Source organism: Rhinatrema bivittatum, chromosome 10 (assembly GCF_901001135.1).
Source record: "Rhinatrema bivittatum chromosome 10, aRhiBiv1.1, whole genome shotgun sequence".
Classification (NCBI taxonomy): domain Eukaryota; kingdom Metazoa; phylum Chordata; class Amphibia; order Gymnophiona; family Rhinatrematidae; genus Rhinatrema; species Rhinatrema bivittatum.
This window is the reverse complement of record NC_042624.1, coordinates 94,108,734-94,128,745: the sequence shown is the minus strand read 5'-3', so window position 1 is coordinate 94,128,745 and position 20,012 is coordinate 94,108,734. Positions and strand designations below refer to the sequence as shown.

Here is a 20,012-nt window from a genome sequence, read left to right as displayed (position 1 = left end):
CCCTGCCTCTCCGCACTCAGACATGCAGCATCATGGCCAGGAAAACTGGATATATTAAATATTACAACTTCTTTACAGAACAGACATAGGTCTGTGCCGTGATCTATGGAAATCCTGGGATTTCCTACTCCCTCCTCCTGCCCAGGTCGCCATCTTTCTGCCAGCTGGGACTCGATCTCTGGCTAAATCGCAAAACCTGGGAGGCCGCTGGAAAAAAAAAACCAAACACCAAGCAGTGGGAACCAGTCCCTTTGCTCCCCACCTCTCTGCCTCCTCTCTCACGCTCAAACCTCACCGGCCGGCACTTCCTGTTGCTGACCTCACAAGGCAGAGCAGCGGAAGCTGGGGGAGGGGGGCTCCCACTGTCCCACTGCTCCTCCTGCTGGCCGGACCCCCACCAGCTTTGCCATTCCTCTCGGCGGCTGCTCCGGCATAAGGGGCACTTGTCACCCCTTTGTCACCCCACAGTGATGCTGCTGACGGAGCTGCTTTACCTGTATCTGGGCACAAATTATACCTGAGAGATGCACTTCTGAGGGGAGCTTTTACGTACAAGAGAGGAAGAGTTTTAATGAACTATGACAACACATGGATTGCAATCTGTGCTTTCTATGAAAGCTTCATTTTAGGCAAATCCTTCTCACTCACACATGATACAAAAACAGATTAAGGACTTTTAAGATATCTTAATGGGCTTTTTGCCAAAATATTTACCTGTTGTAAATGGGTCCTCTGAACTTTGGATCAAACCTCCTTGGTTCACCTGCATTTAAAAAAAAACAAAACATTTATAAATATGTATTCATAAAGAAAGGAAACCATCTTAAAACGTTGTTTCTGCCTTCTGCCGAGTCTCTGGGGAAGGATGGGGAAAGGTGGAAGGGACTCTCAGTTAACTTTCTGTTATTTGTTCTCCAAACTATTAACCAAACAAAAAAAAAAAATTCTGGTTTCCGTATGTTCTGAAACGTTTTTCATTCTACACTGTAAAGGGTTTTCCTTCTTGTGGGTAGTTTTTCTAAGGCAATGGTTCTCAGACCTGTCCTCCTGATTTTCAGGATATCCCTAATAAATATGCAGGAGATAGAGGTGCGCACATCGTCTCCAATGCTCTTACATATTCTTTAAAGACTTCCTGGAAATCAGACCGGCTGGGAAAGCAGGGTGGGAGGGAGCCACTGCTCTAAGAGAGTAGTGCACAGCTCCGGTCTGGGGGGGGGGGGGGTGCAAAGGGGCCTGGTTTGGAGGGTACATCAAGGCTTCAATGTTTCTCCTTTTTCCTGCTCAGCACCTCTCTGGTATCCCTTGGCCTCTTTTCTCATCTTTGCTCTTTAGCCAACAGCAACTCACATTCCAAGGTTGAGAAGATGTGACAACGAGATAAAATCTGTGAAGCACGGTGGTGGCCATATGTGAATATGGGTCCTCTAATGTTATAAAGGTAGCAATACACTCCTTCCTGCAGTCAGATATAGTTTTACCACAGACAGACTTACAGGCCAATTCAGTAAAAGTCGCGGGAAAGCGGGCAAGCGTCCGCTCTCCCGGTGCACGCTCAGGCCACTCTCTTGTGTGTGCAATTCAGTATTTAAATGAGGGCCCGTGGTAAAAAGAGGCGCTAGGGACACTAGCGCGTCCCTAGCGCCTCTTTTTTTTTTTTTTTTTTTTGACAGGAGCGGCGGCTGTCAGCGAGTTTGACAGCTGACGCTCAATTTTGCCTGGATCGGTTCTCGAGTCCGCTGATAGCCACAGGCTCGGAAACTGGACGCCGGCAAAATTGAGCGTCCATCTTCTGACCCGCAGGCTGATTTTTAATTATTTAATTTTTTTTTACTTTGGGGCCTCAGACATAATATCGCCATGATATTAAGTCGGAGGGTGCACAGAAAAGCAGTTTTTACTGGTTTTCTGTGCACTTTCCTGGTGCCGGCAGAAATTAGCGCCTACCTTTAGGTAGGCGCTAATTTCTGAAAGTAAAATGTGCGGCTTGGCTGCATATTTTACTTAGTGAATCGCGCAGGAATAACTAATAGGGCCGTCAACATGCATTTGCATGTTGCGGGCTCTATTAGTTTCGGGGGGTTGGACACGCGTTTTTGAATAAGGGGTAAAACTAGCACGTCGGAAACATGCGTCCAAATGTGGGTTAACAGTGCGCTCCGCCGAAGCGCACTGTACTGTATCAGCCCATTAGAAAGGTTGTGCAGTCAAACCTTATTTTGGGGTTGAGGAAAGACATTTTAAATCCTTGCTATTGTATCTAAAATGAAGGCACTGCTGCTATAAAGAATGATATATACTGTATTAAACTTCAGCAATTTAATACATTGCAACATTATACAGTGTTTTTTCTTCCTATTCATGCTTTCAGGGCTTGATTTTTTTTTAAAAACACTTTATGCATATAAAAACCTGCTTTAAGCATGCAAATTGCACTTTGATAATCATCCTTGGGGAGAGGGGTGCAGTTAACTGTAATAGCTCTTCAGCAATAATGTACATTTTCCGCTGGCTTAGGGAGACTTCTTAAAAAGGCTTCCCCACTCTCCACTCCAATAGATCAAAATTCCCCTCACTTCCACCACTTTTCTCCCTTTATTCAACAGACCACAGCTCTCACAGATTTAGCATGAAATATACTACACTAAATGCTTCAGCACTCACTCACTGGACACAAAGTAATTTTCTCCATTCTCAAAAGATAAAAAACTTTCCAGCCCTTCAGCTGCTTCTTTTCGACACTCATCCAAGTAATGGCAAGAAGGGACTTTCACCAGTGTCACCGGCTCTCACCCTTCTGAGGCTCTCGTACTCTAATTCTCCCCATGGGATCTCCACCTCCCGAAAGCCCCTGCAGGGAGCTCTTACAAGAGAATACCCTCGGCGAACTCACTCCCAGGATGGATCCTCTCTAACGCCTCCCATCAAATCTTCAACCTAGCTTTTTATACCAGAGGAACACTCCCCTCTGCAGGACTCTTCTCCCCATCCTTCTTAAAAAAGGAGATATTCCCCATTAACCACTCTACTCACTCTGACCCCATACAAATGCATCATGTAATTTTAGCAAAACGGATTCACCATAACTGCGCTCTCCATCCTAGCTGCTGAGCAGTGGCAGAACGCATCAGCTCTCCTATGGTAGGAAAACGCACTTACAATCCTTTCTGAGTAGCCTTCTGTGACACCGGGCCCATCTGGTAGCCCCACCACAAATATGCAGAAAGTTGCATGGGAAACTTGCATGGAAAAGCTAGGAATTATCAAAGTAGACTAATGTGCATGTCCACTCTGAAAATCTGGTTTGAAGTCTGCAAATACAAAAATTATCCTCCAAAAGAATAACTTGAGCTGTTTCTTAGCGAGGCAGGGCTCAAGCCTCCAGTCCCACAAGGGATTTTTTTTTTTTAACTTTTCTTTTACTTATCCAGCTATGTTGTAATATAGCCAGTGAAGGCTAAAGTTCTCCATGGATACATACCCAGATAACCTTAGGACCATTTGCCCATGGACAGACTTAGCTTGCTAAATTTAGCTGAACAACGCTGATATTCAGCGACACTCAACTAAATTTAAGCCATGCTCCAGGATCACTTGGGTTTTTTCCCCAGATAAGTCTGAGCCAAGTGATGACTTACCCAGCTAAAACGTATTTGGACAGCAGGAGGACATATTTAAATCCTAAAGATTTTTCCAGCTAAGTTCCAAACTTAGCCAGACAAACCATTTTGGATATTGGCCTCATGAGAATTTTTCCAGTAAACTTAGGGCAAATTTTAACACGGTGCACACTCCACTTAATTTTGTAACAGCCCCCATAAATTTATAGTTACCCATGGCCTCTGGAAACAGCTTTAAAATGCTTCCCTCTCAGGGCCTGATTTTCAAAGCCACTTATACATGTACAACAAGAAGAGGCGGTATATATGTACAACAAAGCCACATGTACAACAAAGCCACATATACATGTACAAGAAGAGGCGGTATATATGTACAACAAAGCCACATGTACAACAAAGCCACATATACATGTACAAGAAGAGGCGGTATATATGTACAACAAAGCCACTTATACATGTACAACAAGAAGAGGCGTACATATGGCTGTTATAAAACAGCTCGGGGCTCACCGTGCAGAAATGTATTTGTGTGACCTGGTTTCCCCCGCAGACTTTTCTGCAAACTGGGGAGAGGCGTTTTGAGGGGGCGGACTTGGGATGTGCATGCAGACTTTGGGGATTTAAAAAAAAAGTCTGCACACGTTCATCTGCACACGGCAGAGCAGGCGTACCTCTGTGCGGGCGAGTCGGTACCCTCCACAGCACCAGGGGCAGGAAGTCTCAAAAGTAAACTTATGTGCATTAGCTCATTTTGAAACCATGGGGGGTAAAGTCTGCATGTAAAAACGTGCATCTAGAGTTTATCCCCATCCTGTGGGGATAAAGTATTTTCTGAGTTTTTTTTGCATATGAAATCTGATGTCAGATAAAGATGAATTTGAATTTTAAATTACTCTGATTTTTTTTGTTGACTTAACATGCTGTATAGAAAGCCTGAAAGGATGCAGAAGACTTTATCACTTGCAAAAGAAAACACTAAGAAACAACAATGCCATAAACCAATGCGCTCTAAAAAATAAACGTAAGTCTTCTTACTGGCTGTCTCTGATCTACTCACTGGTGTCATAACAACCCCATATAAACAGAATTAACAGCCATAGTGCTTGTGAAAGTTTTTGGTTTTCTTTAAAAAAAGGAATGTGGATTTTAGGCAGGCTTATTAGCTAAAAAACCAAAGATGCTCTGTGAAGGAATATAAAGGAAAAAAAACCCAAAACAAAACACCTTAAAGAACCGGATGCAGAGATCTGGCCTGGTCCATCTTAAGCCTAAAACAGCAGGGAATCCCAGGCAGAGGTCTCTGGGAAGGTGTATAACTAGTGGGAACAGGCAGCCCAGAGAAAGAGAGTAGTGCTGAACTGTAAGTTGTAATACTACATTTGTGTTGAGCTGCTAAGAACAGTACAGCTGCTTTTGATTGTTTGTCACTATAAAGAAGTTTATGCAAGATTTCTGCCAGAGTCCAGTCTGATTCTGTCCTCTGCTTACTCTAAGACGTTCAGTGCCACAGGCTCCCTTAGCCTAAAGCACTAAGAAATGCAAGGTCAGGTGGGTCGTGTACCCGGGCTGGCCAACGTAATATGGTGCCCGTCTTTTCCCTGGCAAGTCGGGGGCCGCCTGTATTCGGGCTCGTGCTGTAGGAGTAGGCGGGGGGGGGGGGGGGGTGTGGGCGGATTCTGTGATCCGGCAGGCCTTTGCTGCTTACCTGCCGTGCGCCTGGACGTCGATAGCTGCCCGCCCCTAAGTTTTGGTTTCTGTTATGGTTTGGGGGTTTGGCTTTGTTGTAGCTGGGGGGGGGGTGAGCGAGTAGCCCGAGCCGATTGGGGGAGTATGCAATTGTTAAAAGTGTCTGACTTGACAGGTGTCAGGTCAGTGGTTCCTAACTGAACAACTGGGTGCAGTTGTTGTTGGTGCGACTCCTTGCTTGGGCGGGGGTCGATCCCTTGCTCGGCGGCGGCGGGAGTTGTGGGGGGCATATTCGTGATGTGACTGCATACAGGCTGGGATAGCTTCTGATTGCCGGTCTTGCTGGTCCGTGGCTGATGGGCAGGGAGGGGTAATTGATTGTTGCAGTGAGCTGGCTCTGGCTCCGGGATGTTTTGTTAATAAAAGCTGTGGCCTGTTGATCCCAACTTGTGTTGTGTGTATTTATTGGTTGTAAAGGGACGGGCGTGGGCAGAAGCGTCAGTCCTGGCTACCCATATTATATTAATTCACACTCCCAGTGTTCTCCCTGGCCTGCATGCTTCCAGATGTGGGTGACAAATATTAAAACTGATGTGTTTGCAGCTCTGCTCTTTCCTTAGCACGCACTCTAGCATCCACCTGCGACAGAGGAAAACATGGGGCTCATTTATTACAGTTCCAGGCTACTTTTATACCAGTGTTTTCCCTATTCAAAATAAGGGGATGTTTTGCCTTGATTAAAGCCGGGGTGAATATTTGCATCAGGGTGAATAAACGAGCCCCTGGGAAATTTGACCATTAAAAACAACATTTGAATCTAAGTCTTGGCAAATCACTGCTTGAACAGTGATGGAAAAAGCACAATTACTCAGGTCACATTATAATTCTGAAAAGGGAGCTCACCCAAGATTCACAAATGCAGGATCAAATCTCCTTCTCATCGATGTCCACCAGAGACAGATCAAACTGACATAATATTAATAGAGAAGATTCTTTATTTTATATCTAACACGTGACTTTATTCTGATACAAATGCAGCCGAGGCTCTCGTACTGATCGGTTAACCTTCCATTTTGCTGACGTGAGCAAGAACAGGCATTAAAAAACAAAGAAGGAGAAAAAAAAATCTTAAATTGTTGCTACAGTGTAACAAGGGCTTTTTTTTTTTTTTATCTTAAATAAAATGAAATCTGATATCGCCACGGAACTTCTGTACTGGAGATTCAAAGTTGCAATAAACTGGAGCCAGCCCTCTGGATCAGCGGAAGTGCTGTGCAGAAAACCTGTGACCGATTCCTGGGTCTGGTCTGCTACTACCCGGGCCTGCCAGGGATGCTGCAGAAGCAGCGTTCACAGCCCCTGGGGAAGACAGCATCTCAGTGGTGGGTGGTGCAACCAGTGACATCTAGTGGCCACATTCAGGGTCCCATGATTGTAGGGGTCACGGACCCCACTTGAGGGCTGTTGCTGCAATAACTGCGTTAAGTGAACTGGAAGACGAGATAAAGCAGGGAGAAAATCCCCAGGCAGCTGCAAATGAAGGCTTGTGGTGCCAAATCCCAGCCCAAATGAGCTGTTAACCCAAAGGAGGAGGAATAATTTCTGCTGAGTGAAAGGAAGAAAAAAAAAATGTTCAGAATGTTAGTGGAAATTCTAACAAGATATTTACTAGATAGCCCTCTGAAGCATAAGGATGAAAATGAGTGGCAACGGAAGAAGGAATTTGCAGAGGGCTGGAGCTGATAAACCATTTTAGCTTCTTAAATGCCGAGGATAAGAACTACAGGGCGCAGAAAAGTTACACATTGTGCTTGTACATCAGAACCCAGTGCACGGTACTGGTACAATGGGCCACACATCACAGCATATTGAGATCATTCTACTTGTAGATCTGGCTTGCTGGAAGACAGTTATTTATTATATTTATAACCCGCTTAAATAAAAAAAAAAACCAAAACACACCACACTAAGCAGGTAACAGTACAAATATAAGTAATCATAACATAAAAACCATAAAAATATTATACTCATAACAAAATCAAAACAATACCAGTCAAAAGCAGAGAAGCCAAAATATGATCAATTATTCTAAAAGCTGCTTGCAATAAGAAGATTTTCCCTGGCTTCTGGAAGGTTAAACAATCTTGCTCTTCCTGAAAAGTCTGGGGAAGGCTGTCCCACAGATGTTCCCTGGGACATTTTAAATGGGCTTCTTAAAGTGGAAGGGACAACCCATACAGTGCTATACACGGCTTGGACAACATGGAACCAGACCCTGTTTTAAGCTAGCCAGCACCAATATCACAGACATTTAAAAACCAAACACAATGTTTTAAAACAAAAACTTTAGTTACTGCTAATCACATCCCTGAAATACATAAAAAAATATAACACCCACCCATAAGAAAACAGGACACAAATCATAATACCAAATGTTTCCAGAAAAAAAAAAGATAGATCATGAACACCTTCCCTCCCTCACCAGCGGGCCGATACAGTACAGTGCGCTCCGTTGGAGTGCACTGTACTGTATCGGCCCGCTGGCGCGTCCAACCCCCCAAACCTAATAGCATTTTCACTGTTTTATGTAAACCGGAGTGATTTGTATTTCATACAAGAACCTCGGTATATAAAAATTAAAAATAAATAAATAAATAGCAACCGCGCGATTCAGAAAACAAGATGTGTAGCCAAGCCGCACATTTTGCTTTCAGAAATTAGCGCCTACCTTAATTTCTTCGGGCACTGGGAAAGTGGCGAAATTAAGTCGGAGGGCACTGGGAAAGTGGCGATATTAAGTCGGAGGTCCCGAAAGTTTCCAAAAGTAAAAAAAAAAACAACCCAACAATTTGAAGTCGGCCCGCGGCTGTCGGGTCGAAAACCGGACGCTCAATTTTGCCAGCGTCCGGTTTCCAAGCCCGTGGCTGTCAGCGGGCTCAAGAACCGACGCCAGCAAAACTGAGCGTCGGCTGTCAAACCCACTGACAGCCGCCGCTCTGGTCCAAAAGGAGGCGTTAGGGACGCGCTAGTGCATGTAAGTACAATTCACATACATAAAACTTCATTTTATGCACATAAAATGGAATTTACTTGCATAAGCTTACAAAAACAAATAGAATGAATATGGGAAATTTTCGTTTGAACTGAAAATGCAAACAAAATTTTCTGCCATGCACATCCCTGGTTGTTAGTGTCCTGTGAATACTATGCCTTCATGGGAAAAGAGCTGAGGGGATGATGGGAAAAATACAGATGGTGCAGAGATAAATAAGAATTTTTTTAAGAAGGTGTTTTGCATTAATTCCTCATGTACTGCAGCTTACTAAGAAGTTAGCAGTTTATTTTCTGAATGTAAGTGGAATGTTTACATTTGTTTGCATAATGGGGTTTTCCCCATTGATTCCTATGGAACTAGAGTGAATAAGTGTTTCAAGGAATATGCAAATGAGGTTGTGTGGAGACAGAAGTGTGGGCAGGCATTTTTGGCTTTTTGCTCTTAGACTACACTGACATCACAACCTGAACATATTCAGTGAGTTTCCCCGCCTTTTTCTACAGGAGACTTTCTAATCATGGTGACTTTGTATCTCCAAAAAGGCATGCGATTCATACACAAGAAAATGAGGCAGCTAATGCATGCCACCATTCAGAAATGCCTTATTAAATACCCATTATTGCCCATATTCAGCCTCCCATGTCAGCTCTCCTCCACCTTTGAATACTGATGATTTTTATTTACCAGACTGTCAAAGCTATTCACCTCAGCATCCTTTCCATGTTCACATTGGATGAATTGAACCCAAAGTTGTTAGCCACACAAAAACCACAACAGAGAGAAAACTGTATTTTTGCAATTTTGCTTCCCAAAGGGAGCTGGGAGCAAAATTACCAAAATACATGTTATCTTTAAAGCACACAGTATTGCTGCATGGCAATATATCCTTTTAACTAAAAGAAATTAGAAAATAAACTTTAAAAAAAATGCATACTTTTTATTTTTAGTTGCTTCCTATCCTCCAAATTACTGGTGCATTATTCTCTTTTCTGTACTGTGATAAGGAATAATATCTTTGATCTCATTAGTGCAAGTCACAAAATAAATGCGTGTATGTTGTATATGAACCAAGCTGTTATGTAATTAAATTGGTTTATCCTTGGGTGGAATGTGTAGCTGTGCTTACATACCTTGGATATTGTTACCACCCACTGATTGCACTGTATGTGGTTGATTTGTTTATTTAAAGAAACTATATTAGTAAATGCAGTAACTTGCCTTGAGTACTCGTAAGAGAGGCGATTCACAAATACAATAAATAAAATTAATGGTACTCAAGATATAAGCTCATTGAGCTAAACTTATTAATAGAAAGCAAAGGCAAAACAACTTATGAATGCCCTCCAATACGTCAATGAACAAAGAGTGTGTTATACTGAACACTAGCATGACAGCAATTGAAGCTGGTATATCCAATAATTTAATAAACCATTCCCCCTCCCCCAACACACACACACACTATTTAGTTGTTGAAGTGGCTAAGGAATTGTCCTATTAAGCTATCTCATGTCTCCTTTCCGTGTCTCACCTTGTTATAGTCAAGGTTTTAAGCAACATTTTCACTAATTAACTGAATTCAGACTTTGTTCGCATCTCAGGTATCAGAAGCAGCTTATCAACATATGCACTGAAAAAGGTAAAACAAATACTGTCCACTCCCAGCATCATATCTAAGGTGTTCACCCAAAAGTAACCACCTAAACCACTTTAACAGAAACTGATTTGTTGACGTTCCCTGAGCCGATACTGGATCTGTGCCTCATGTGAAAAAGTGAACTGCTTAAGTATATGAATTCTAAGGCTGCACAGAATTTTTGCACAGCTAAGTAGGAAGTCGCCTCTCATCTGTACCTAATCACGTTCCCTTTGAATAATATTTTAATTGGAGGGGGAACCAAAACCCTTTCCTCCATATGTGCAAGCTCAGCAGTGCCAGGTACTCTCGTTCTCTCTCTGTCCTTCCCCCAGGGGCTCTCTAACAACCCTACAAAGCCCTGTTAAGGGGTCTATAAGCGGTTTCTTGACAAGGGCTTCACAGGGAACAGACCAGCCAAAAACGCAGCCTGAACATAGGACCAAAATCAGTATTTTACTGTTTACTTCGTTGTACCTTTAAAGAAGAAGCTAAGGCATATAGTCACGGTCATGGATCTCATTGCACTTGACTTTCAAATCACCTATATATTTCCATCTAGTCAAGTACTACCTTACAAGATAAAAAAAAAAAGCAACAGACAGGCCTCACTTTAAAAATGCATCGTTTCCTAAACAACCGGGTCACTTATTTTGCGCCCCACCCTCTGGCACGATTAATCGCAGCAATAAACAGCATTAAAACAGCGGCCACACCGAGCCCCACAGCGCAGGTGGCGGTGGTGTCTAAGCCCGCGAGCGTCGTGCGCGCGCGCGTCTGGAGCCGGACTCGGCCGGGCTCGGGGCTTTACCGTGCTTCCCGTAGTAGTTGCCGTCTCCCGCAGCTGCCATGTTTCCGCTCGCGCCAGCCCAGCTCTCCGTGGGTGCAGCGCTCAGCGGCTCCGCTCTCCGGGCGGAAGCCCCGCTCCGCCCATCGGGCAAGGTGCTGTTTACTTACTCCCGCTTTAAAAATAACGCTGCCGAGCCCGCCCCGGGCGCGAGTGGGAACGTGCAGGCAGGGGGGCGGGGAGGACAATCAAATGAAAGGACGCCGAGAGCGCGTGGTCTCGTCCCGTCAGAGAAACGCCAGCGGGCTCCGAGCGACAAACTAACTTTCGCTAGGCTGAGGGGGCCCCCCACGCTAATCCCTGGATGAAGGAGCAGCCCGGAGAGAGAAGAAAGGCGTCATTGTGACCCCCCCCCCCCCGGCGGCGGCTCAGCCAATGAGCGAGCGCCTCCGGCTGCGCGACGGTGAGACCGCAATTTCAGCTGCTAAAACGCCCAACTTTAACAGAAGAGAGCAAAGGGATTTTCTACAACACGCCGATTGTTTGGCTTTCTATTTCTTGCCATTCCTTGTTTATATTTTTCTTTTTGGCTGTAATTCGCTGTACTTCTTGAGGGCTCTTCCCCTCTTTGCTGTGGGTTAAACAGTTAGAGAAATGTCTGCAGGTTGTCTCATTGTGGCTGGCTGCTGTGTGGAAGGATAACGGAACAGAACTGATGGGCCGTTTCGGCTGTCATTTACTGTTTATTATGTAAAACTGTGCAGTTCATGCAGAATAGCCGTGCTGGCATTTTATTTTTTTAATAATGTGGGTGTTGGATACATTAGGGGAATCTATTCTGCCCACAGGTCATGAGGCCCGTGAGAGGCCTAATGCAGGGGTAAACCCTCCCAGCTCCAGCTGATGACAGGTGCACATTCAAGTCCACCCGAGCTGGCTTTTCTGTTCTCATTGCATTTCCCTGCCAGCTTCTAAACTGGTCTCCCCTTTCTCTTCTTCTGCTCTCAACTCATTTCATTCCCTTTATATCTCCCCTCCCTTTACCTCTTTGAGTTTCCATTCCTGCCTTTTATAAAGCCATCAAGCAAGGTTCTCCCCCTCTTAAATGACCCCCCCCCCACACACACACACTTATTGCTCCCCTCTGCTCCTTCCTCTCTCACCGTCCCTCACCTTTTTATTTAGGGATATGCTGTCATTTGAAATGAAACAGGAATTATCCTACAACAAAATATTCATTTTTTCCTTTGTTTTGTTTCGTGCTGCAATTCAGAAAAAAAAAGGCTCAGACTTGTCCTCAGCCCCCATTGGACCCCTCCTTACTCTTGAGCCTAAAGGGATCCCCACTCACTTTTTCCCCACAGCTGCTGTTTTTGGTGGCCTCGGGTCAGCTGGCGCCATCTTAGAAAATTGCAGCTGCGGGGCAGGAGCTCCTGCCCACTTTAAACCCACTAATAACCTTATTTTTCTTCCCATTTTTGTTCGTTATAATAAACACTGATAAATTCCCTGAAAAATGAAATAGAAGCTGTAAACCAAGGTGTTTATCAATGTATTTTGAAGATTTCTTGCTGACAGCCTTGGAGAGGAGATGTGTGATTGGTGGCTAACAGGATAGTTTTTCAGTCAGCAGGTGCTCTGTGTGTGAGCACAAGAAGCTTAGAAGCCTGGCTTTTGCCTACTTTATCTGGAACTTGACTGCACAAAAAAATAATAATGCCCTTAATAGCATGTTTGTCTGAGCAGTCACATTTAATGTGACTATTATCCAAACAAATACTGGGCACTATTTTTTTGCCCAGTAATGAATTAGCTCCAAGTCAGAAAAACCTTCTGAACATAAGAAATTACCTTACTGGGTCAGACCAAGGGTCCATCAAGCCCAGCATCCTGTTTCCAACAGTGGCCAATCCAGGATAAAGTACCCCAAACATTAAATAGATCCCATGCTACTGATGCCTGTAATAGCAGTGGCTATTCCCTAAGTCAATTTGATTAATAACAGTTAAAGAACTTTTCCTCCAAGAACTTATCCAAACCTTTTTTTAAACTCAGCTACACTAACTGCACTAACTACATCATCTGAAACAAATTCCAGAGTTTAATTGTGCATTGAGTGAAAAAGAACTTTCTCAGATTAGTTTTAAATGTGCTACTTGCTAACTTCATGGCGTGCCCCCTAGTCCTTTTATTGTCCGACAGAGTAAATAACCAATTCACATGTACCTGTTCTAGACCTCTCAAGATTTCAAAGATCTCTATCATATACCCCCCCTCAGCCGTCTCTTCTCCAAGCTGAACAGCCCTAACCTTTTCAGCCTTTCCTCATAGGGGAGCTGTTCCATCTTTTATCATTTTGGTCGCCCTTCTCTGAACCTTCTCCAGTGCAACTTTCTCTTTTTTGAGATGCGGTGATCAGAATTGTACACAGTGTTCAAGGTACAGTCTCACCATGGAGCGGCACAGAGGCATTATGACATTTTCTGTTTTATTCACCATTCCCTTCCTAACATTCTGTTTGCTTTTTTTGACTGCCGCAGGACATTGAGCCAACGATTTCAATGTATTATCCACTATGATGCCTAGATCTGGTTTTTAATTTTATTTCAAGGAAATGAGCACTTCAGATTTTTTATGGGACTTCCTCTTGGGTGGTTGCCCCCACCATTGCAATCAATCTTTAGCTACGCAGACCCTATGCCATGTAACCTGATAGCGGTCAAGTTGCACAAAGAAGCTAATTAAAATTCTGAAAGAAACGTAAAGGCTGGTCAATTTACTTTGTATGTCAGAAATGTTAATTTTATATTGACTGAGATTGGCTGGGGGGGGAGGGTTCATGGTTAGTGGTATTTTATTATAATTAGGGCTTTTGATTTTCTGTTAAACCAAAAATGTCAATAAAACAAACCTAATGGGGACATTGGGTTTTTCAGTTTTAACCCCCCACCCCAAAAAAAACCAAGCTTATCTTAAAATGATCCAATGATGTTATCTGGCTGCCGCAAGCAGTGGCTGGATGATGCTGATGGGGAAGCCCAAGTCTCCACATGAGAAAAGAGGCACCATGAGAGCAGCAGGCTGGCAAGGAGTCCAAATCCTGCAGGCTGGAGGTATGCACCACATACACCATCTACCACCTTCTCGAGCCCCCCCCCCCCACACACACCATCAGCCTTCTGTGCCAGCAACCCATGCATTACCTGCCACCCCCTCACCTCCATTGTCTTTCGGCCATATGCACACTCTACTATCCTCATACTAGCCACATACAAAACACAGCATGTAAAATTGATTTATGCCTTATTAAATCGATTCCTCCTAAAAAAAAGCACCAAAAATTTTAATTTGCACTGTGAAAAATAGATACTTTTGATACTGCACAAATCCTCCCAAATGCATGAAAAATAACCTCCTAAATTTGCTTTTCTATGCTCATAGAATTAGAATCTCTAATTATAATTGGATAAGTTTGGGTTAGTGCCGATATCACAGGGATATTTGGAAAGCCAGGAGAAGGTGTAATAAGGTCAATGCTAAGTTCATACTGGGCCAGATGTACTTAAGGGCTTTTCCCCTTTTGGGGCCTGATTCGTCAGGGACTTTTCCCATAGACCTAGAATAAAAGAAAAGCCTTAATGAATCAGGTCCTTTTGTGACTATGGGGAGAAATGCTTCATGCATCTGGCCCATTGTGAGCAATCTGTTGCTTTTTTAACATTTCTAAAAACCCTACCCATTGTACATCAAAGTGGCATCCTTGTGTGTGTGTGCTTATTATAGGCTCTCGTGCAGCTGCCTTATAATCGCAGTCTGTTTAAGCACAACAGAAAAGCAGGGAACCCACTGCTTACACTTTCGCACTGTGCCTGGCTCTCTGCCCTGATTCTTGCAAACGATTGATACAATCAATTTCTACCATATATTGCCCATTCAGACTGCAAAACCTGCTTAGCAGTTGTCTGACTGAAACTGCAGCACCAAGTGATGCCATTAACAAGCTCACGACAGGTATTGCTTAGCTGATTGAAATTCACTCAGATTTCACATCAGCTTTGCCAGCCATCGATTATCCAGTACTAATGAACTGCTGCTTTCTATTTAAAACATCATTAGTTTCCCTATGGCTTTTCTTGCCTGAGTATCCAGATGACAAAGACACTATCATGCGGATGGCAAGGGTGATGCTATTTGAGGGAAGGGCGCTGCACTTAAGGTGCTCCTCTTCTTAAAAAATAAAATAAATTCGATTGCACTTAGGTACCAAAGAGATTGGATAATGATAGCAAGCACAGTACGATAATTCAACACGCTCACAAAATAAAACATTATATATATATTGCTGATAAGTATTTACAGCTATTAGAAACAGCCTTTTTTATTTGTGGGATACTCTAAACGTATTTAATGAAATAAACACAGTGCAGTTAACTATGATAACTATATTTTTACAGAATTTTGCATTAATCCTATATCTGCATTTTTTCAGTGGTGTGCCCTGTGTGAATACTAAATTGAAAGCAGGAGAAACGTAAATTAATACGACATTTAGAGTAAAATTGATATTATAAATATCTGCCTAGGTTGTAGTGCAAGGATGCAATATTAAAAGTAGGAACAGGTGTTATCAGTACCAACTGAGATTACCAAAATTGGATGAAAAGCAGAGGAAGCAAGCAATCCTCTTGCAATTACATAGCATTACGACAAGAACATAAAGTAATATCTAGTTCACCTCTGAATATACAGCTGTTATGTATGATCAAAGGTTATATTATACCATATTGTGCTATGAGGATCTGTTGCCAGATTCCCCTGTCTTGCTTGAACTATCTATCCACTTCTCCCAGCTCTATGCCCCTCATTTGCACCCAGTGGCCATTTTGTTTCCTGCTTAGACTTGAATTTATAATCTGACTTGTTGTCAGAGCTTGGTCCTAACTCCTCGTCCTATACTCTTGACTCTGGCCTTGTTTCCTAAATTCTGGCTTTTGTCAAGTGTTCCTACTTGACCTCTTTTGTGTGCTTGTATGCTCCAGCTTCCTGCTGTACTCCAGGCTTCTCATTTCTTATTTGTATCAGGGGCTATTCCCATTTCTCATGCCTTGCCAGCCACCAGCACCTGGGGAAGATGGGTGGCATAAGTGACATTCCTCTTACTGTCAGCTTCCTGGATATGCCTTTCCAGATGGTAACCATATCTCATTTCTGGGGTAACCCTCAGACAACTGACAGCACACCTAAGATAGAACCTAACATCGTGTAACTACAGCAAAGGTTATTTTTTCCTATATGCATCACTTTGCATTTGTCCACGTAAAATGTCATCTGCCATTTGGAAGCCCAATCTTCCAGTCTTGCAAGGTTCTCTTGAAATTCATCATAATCCGCTTGAGATTTAACTACTCTGCATAATTTAGTGTCATCCGCAAATTTGATCACCTCACTCATTGTACCCCTTTCCAGATCATTTATAAATATTTTAAAAAGCACCGGTCCAAGTACAGATCCCTGAGGCACTCCACTGTTTACCTTTTTCCATTGAGAAAACTGACCATTTAATCCTACTCTCTGCTTCCTGTCTTTTAACCAGTTTGTAATCCACGAAAGGACATCGCCTCCTATATCATGACTTTTTAGTTTTCTTAGAAGCCTCTCATGAGGGATTTTGTCAAATGACTTCTGAAAATCCAAATACACTACATCTACCTGTCCGCATTTATTCACGTTTATTCTCTCCTTCAAAAAATGTAAGATTTGTGAGGCAAGACTTCCCTTGGATAAATCTATGCTGACTGTGTTCCATTAAATCATGTCTTTTTATATGTTCTGTGATTTAATTCTTTACAACAGTTTCCACTGAAGTCAAGCTCACTAGTCTATAGTTTCCCGGATCACCCCTGGAGCCCTTTTTAAATATCTGGGTTACATTGGCCATTTTCCAATCTTCAGCTACATCAGATAATTTTAATTTATAAAAAAAGGAAATCCAATGTGGTATGATATTGATAAATTATAGGGGAACAGAGTTGGTAACAATTTCCAAGCTGCACTCATGAAGGTCCTACAAACAAATAATATAAAAAGGGAAAAAATGTGAAAAGAAAAGTTAACTGGGGAATAGTGTGGGGTTTTGGAATTTTTTAACAATGCCCATGCCTGTTGCACACTTTTTACCTTTGTAGCTGCACCTTTCAGGTTTTTTTTTTTTTGTTTTTGTTTTTTTTGTTAAACTATTTTTCTCATTTTATCAAAGTTTCCCTTTTGAAAGTTTAATGCTAGAACCATGGATTTACTTACTATCCTCCTTCCTGTCATTAATTCAAATTTGATCATATTGGGGTAGATTTTAAAAAGGTGTGCGCGGGCGTGCACACATGTACACTCGATTTTATAACTTGCGTGCGCACAAGTTATAAAATCAGGGGTTGGTGCATGCAAGGGGGTGCCCAATTGTGCACCTTGCGCACACCAAGCCGCACTGCCTTCCCCTGTTCCCTTCCCCTAACCTTTCCTCTCCCTAGCCCTTTTCTACCCCCACCCCCCTCCCCCAATTTTTTATTTTAACTTTTGCGCCTGCTGGCAGCGCCGACACACAATCCTTCGACACAGTGGCAATGGCCGCTGTGTCGCCGGGCCTTTTTAAAATAGGCCCGGCGTGCGTAACCTTTTTAAAATCCGGCCCTTTATGATCACTATTGCCAAGCAGCCTCACCGCCTTTACCTCACTCACCAAATCCTACACTCCACTGAGATTAGATCTAAAATTGCTCCCTCTCTTGTCAGTTCCTGAACCAATTGCTCCATAAAACTGTCATTTACTCCATCCAGGCACTTTATCTCTCTAGCATGTACCGATGATACATTTACCCAGTCCATAGTGGGGTAATTGAAATCTCCCATTATTACTGCACTATCAGTTTGGTTAGCTTCTCTAATTTCTCTTAGCATTTCACTGTCCATCTCACCATCTTGGCCAGGTGGACGGTAGTATACTCCTATCACTATAGTCTTCCCTTACACACAAGGGATTTCTACCCATATAGATTTGATTGTACATTGCCTCATGCAGGATCTTTATCCTGTTGGACTCTATGCCATCCTGGACATAAAGCGCCACACTGCCACCAAGATGCTCCTCTCTCATTGCGATATAATTATTACCCCAGTATAGCTCTGTCCCATTGGTTATCCTCCTTCCACCAGGTCTCTGAGATGCCAATTAAGTCTGTCATCATTCACTGCTGTACACTCTCTAATTCTCCCCTCTTACTTCTTAGACTTCTGGCATTAGCATACAAATATTTCAAAGTGTGCTTTTTTGTTTGTATTTACATTCTGCTTTTCAGTTGACCGGGATCAATTGGAATCTTTTAGCTCAGGTGTGTTTTTAGTTACAGGCACTTGGACTACTTTTCTTATTTTTGGAACCTCACTGTCGGGATGCCCTTATTCTAATGCTTCATTAGTATCCTTTGAAGATACCTCCCTCCGAACCATGCGCTGCTGAGCGACTATCGGCTTTCCCCTTTGTTCTAGTTTAAAAGCTGCTCTATCTCCTTTTTAAAGGTTAGCACCAGCAGTCTGGTTCCACCATGGTTAAGGTGGAGCCCATCCCTTCGGAAAAGACTCCCCCCCCCCCCCCCCCCCCCCCCCTTCCTCAAAAGGTTCCCCAGTTCTTACAAAATTGAATCCCTCTGCCTGCCTCTGGGGACCTGTGCGTGGAACAGGGAGCATTTCAGAGAATGCTACCCTGGAGGTTCTGGATTTAAGCTTTCTACCTAAGAGCCTAGATTTGGCTTCCAGAACCTCCCTCCCACATTTTCCTATGTCGTTGGTGTCCACATGTACCATGACAGCCGGCTCCTCCCCGGCACTGTTTAAAATCCTATCTAGGTGACGCGTGAGGTCCGCCACCTTCGCACCAGGTAGGCATGTTACCAGGCGATCCTCACGCTGTCTTCAGTTTGAAGAAACAGTCAAGGAGTAAAGATGTATTGTATTCACACTGGTGGGGTCTCCCAGTTTCCCCCATTTATAGAAGAGATACCTCCCTGTGCATTCCCTGTCTGAGGGTCATCATTTACAGAGAGAGAGATTTTTAAGCAGGGCTCTCACCAGGGGACCAAAGACCTGTGAACTTACTCTAAACCCTAGGCGGGCAAGCGCCAGTGATGGATCCTGCTGCGAGAGACAGTGAAGGCCGAAAATGTATCCAGTTTAAGCGTTAAGGTATTTTTTGGATTCAAGAAGAGTGGGGAGGTTTTGGATCCGTCTTCCTCATGGGATTTCAGAATGGAGAGCTTGCCCGATCCCCCTAACTTTTCCCCAAGAGAAGTTCCCCCAGAAAGATCAGAGTATAAGGATGAAAGAATCTTTAAAGAAGGAAGAATAGAGTAGGAGACCCCGTCCTGATCTCTACCATCAAAGGGCCAGGACGGGCTGGGTGTCTGAGAAGAAGATCTCTAAAGGTGGTAGTTTTGCAGTAAAGGTGGGGACGCCTCCACTAGGAGTCCTGCACAGCCGCTGGGTGAGTTTAGTGCATTTAAAATCACCATGCGCTCTACCCAGAGGTCTGGCCTACCTACCCGGAATCAAACCCGTACCATCACAACAGATGTAAATTCACACTTCTGGAGAATGGACTAAAATTTATTATTACCAATCAGTAAACTTTTATTTTAACACCCAGCCTTGGTCCTGTTTGAGCCTCTCACCTCATGGGAAGCTCCAAATGACTACACACACGCTGGTGACCTTTTCTCATGGTCTGGGCCATAAGCGAGAGCTTCCCGCCATGGAAAAAAGTCCCCCCCCCAGGGATTAAGAGTCAGGGTGAGATGGAAATGTTAGCCAGAGCAGCTCCTGAAGAAATAAATTAGTTGTGTGCCCTTAGGAGGAAAAATCCTCCAAAAAGGGGTTACATATAAAATGAACTAGAGGAAAATACGTCCAGATGCCTGATCACTGGCGTCTTGTCTTGTTATTTTGGAAAAACTGGAAATCTTACAAATTATATGGATGTTCACAGAAAAAAAAATGTGTTTTTCATTTCAGGAGGCAGGGGTGTTTTGGCTTTTGATTGCTCTAATATTTGTTTAGGTTCCTTTTGTTTGCTGAACTGAAATAAACAAATTGATCTCCCCTCAAAAATAAAAACAAAAAACTGCAAAAAGAAACTATTGCCCCCCACCATCCTGGACCATGCTTACCCTTTCCATGGGGGTCTCT

General features: G+C 43.4%; 1 protein-coding gene across 1 annotated transcript in view; it reads right to left on the bottom strand.

Annotated features, from left to right (window-relative positions):
* Positions 1 to 11,177, bottom strand: part of SLC44A5 (solute carrier family 44 member 5) — a 114,933-nt gene extending 103,756 nt beyond the window's left edge. The window contains 2 exon segments of the mRNA XM_029617875.1: positions 715 to 763; positions 10,806 to 11,177. Coding sequence (XP_029473735.1) covers positions 715 to 763; positions 10,806 to 10,845 — 89 coding nt within the window. The 5' untranslated portion in view covers positions 10,846 to 11,177.
* Between the last annotated feature and the right edge of the window lie 8,835 nt (positions 11,178 to 20,012).